We start from the raw sequence: 2,744 nt of genomic DNA on the forward strand, positions 1-2,744 counted from the left end.
ACTCAGTGTTATACCAACATCCGTTTCTTTTTAGTCTGCAGGTATCCTTTAAGGCTTCCCCTCGTATGAAGACACAAAGTGACAGTAAGAGTAGCAGCGCCAGATGTTGTAGAGAAAGCTCCCATACAGCACACGGCAATCGTCTTTGATGTTTAGTAAGCAGATTTACCACGCTATGGATTGAGAGTCTGGTCCACCATACCACTAACGCATAGCTTATTATGGGTCTGATCATAGAGGTATGCATCCAGAGGATTCCCTTTGGTGACAAACCCCACGTTTTGCCAAAGTACTGTTTACATTTCCAGAATGTCGCCAATGCTTTGTAGGTCTTGTGCCGCCTTGAGATTTCCACGATAGTTTTGTATTCAGAATTACTCTTAGATACTTCACTTCGGGAGAAGTCTGAATTGTAACTCCATTAAGTGTGAGGGAATGAGACCATCCAACCTTCTCCTTCTAGTGAAGAGCGCAACACTGGTTTCGATTGGGTTAGCGGTGAGCCCATTTCCGCTTTTCGGTAGTAAGTCATATTTTCGTAAAAAAATAAAAACATTTTTTTTAACAAAGAATAGTCGAAACTTGCTAAATTGTCTCTTCCCTATTTACATTTTCTCCGCCGTACGTTTACAATAAATTAATAAGGAAATCACAGCTGAATCAGTATTACCATGATGTAATAGTAATGTGATTAACAGGACGAAATATGACAGAATCTCCGTTATTGCTGAAATACGCACAAATCAATCCCAAAATGTCTAATGCATGTAATAGTTCATTTCAGAGAAGTAAGTTAATTACTTGTATTTATGATATTTTTAACCGACTTCACTAAAAGAAGGAAGGTTATCAATTCGTCGGAATATTTTTTTTTATGTATGTTACCGCATAACTTTGGACCACGTTAACCGATTTCTAAAATTCTTTTTTTTTATGGAAAGGGTTTGGGTTGGTTTAAATCCGATCATTGGATCATGAAGAGATTAACGATAATCTTAAATTTTTATATAAGCTTTAAAGTCGGTTTTGTTTTTTGCTTAAAAATTACTTGTATTTAATACGGCTATACTCGATTGTTTTGACGCCACTTGCAGCAAAAATTAAAACTGCTAGTACAACACGAGCAAGTTGAAATTATTTTTGGAAGCCATTTGTGTTTTCTCAGTTGCGGTTACACTTTGCAAATTTTGTTTCGGAAAGTGATTTCCAAAAAGTATTTTTTGTGTTATGTTAATTTGACAGCAAAATGCGTAAAAAGATGTTATTGCAACGTTTAACCGCAATTTAACGCAGAGGATGTTCCTACTAGTATCGTTCATTTGACTGTTAGTGGTGGTACTGTTCCCCAAAAAACGGCCAGTAATAATTAAATTTCTAAATAAGAAGCCAATATTTAATAAAATTGCAAATTCTTTAGACCTAAGAAATAATACGATTTTAGCCAAGCTTGCAGTCTTCGCTTAGCCCTGCCAGTAACTTACATTAGTCTCACTATCTCGTATAAGGAAATCACCATCATGTCCATGCTGGTTCAACACCGTGTCACATTGGCTGCGCGTGATGGCGCCATAATACCAGGATTTACCAGCTAAGTTTGGCCGTTCCAAAGGAGCCATAGGAGGTGAAGATTGCACTGATAAGCCATCATTACGCCGATCGATTGAGTCACCGCCACTGCTACCACCTCCACCACCATTGCCACCACTATTGTTTCGGAACGGTGTAGCCAGATAATCATTTAACTCTTGTAGATAGTTGCGTGGAACTAAACCGACATGACCTTGATTATTTCTTGCTTTATACCAATCCGGATCAGAAGGTGGACGATCCACTATTTCGAGCCGGTCCCCCTTCTCAAAAGAAAGCTCTTGGTCGTTATTCGATGAAAAACTATAAAGGGCAACCTAAAGTAAAAAACAAGTTAATTTAGATATAACTCATATGAACAGAAATTACACAATCATGTGCATAGTTAATATTTACCACAATGTCGAGCACATTCTCAGCCATGGCATACGTATGTATTTCACCATCATTATCACAATCTTCAGTTGTGTAATTGCTTGGAAACCAACCGACCGCATTACCATTCTGACCTCGCCACCAGCCATCGTTGGACTTTTCCAATATAAGAATACGGGTTCCTTTACTTAGCGACAATTCGTCCGGTTGTTGTGCCTGGTAGTTGTATTTAACAATCGCAGTACCTATGGCTTCAGCTGGATCTGGTGGTAAACGTCGAGACATTGTTGGACTCTCAATTTGTCTTGAGGGTGAGCAATTTGGTAAAGTTTTAGAGCCAGAGCCTTTTTTCACTTTTTTTTTTATGCTAAAAGAAGATCAATTATGGTTATCAGATATTGTAAATGCAATACATATATAAAGCTAATATTTCTTTTGTTGTGTAGAAGGAAATTTTTAAAATCTTTTGAATCAAAAACTTAATTAACTTTTTGTCGAAAAAAATTACGTGATAAAAATAAGGGGGTTTATGAGCTGTAAGTCGGGTCCACGAAAATTTATCTGGTATATGGATAGAAGAGAGCAAAAATTGTTGCATGGCTTTACCTATCAATGTAGGCACTACTCGAAAAAATTAAGGGATCAAACAAAAATTTTTGAGAGGCCATATTTCGGTAAAAATTGTGGTATTGAGACTTAAAAAAAACCTTTGAAGCTCCAAATTTCTAATTTTTCTTGAGTACACATTTTTTGAGCTATGGTTCTCATGTAATGTCAAGATT

The 2,744-nt window shown here is 37.0% G+C and overlaps 2 protein-coding genes across 2 annotated transcripts in view; one reads left to right on the forward strand and one right to left on the reverse strand.

The window, feature by feature from the left end:
• The window catches only part of LOC118749638 (cytoplasmic protein NCK1), a 155,388-nt gene that overhangs the window by 52,484 nt on the left and 100,160 nt on the right, over positions 1 to 2,744 (forward strand). The window lies entirely within an intron of this gene.
• LOC118749635 (cytoplasmic protein NCK1-like) lies at positions 1,380 to 2,340 on the reverse strand (the record flags this gene model as incomplete). The annotated part of the gene is made up of 2 exons (XM_036484436.1): positions 1,380 to 1,904; positions 1,984 to 2,340. Coding segments are annotated over 2 exons (801 nt in total), but the record flags the coding sequence as incomplete, so codon positions are not given.

Source organism: Rhagoletis pomonella, unplaced genomic scaffold, assembly GCF_013731165.1.
Source record: "Rhagoletis pomonella isolate Grant_MI unplaced genomic scaffold, Rhpom_1.0 Rhpom_scaffold_00025, whole genome shotgun sequence".
Lineage (NCBI taxonomy): Eukaryota > Metazoa > Arthropoda > Insecta > Diptera > Tephritidae > Rhagoletis > Rhagoletis pomonella.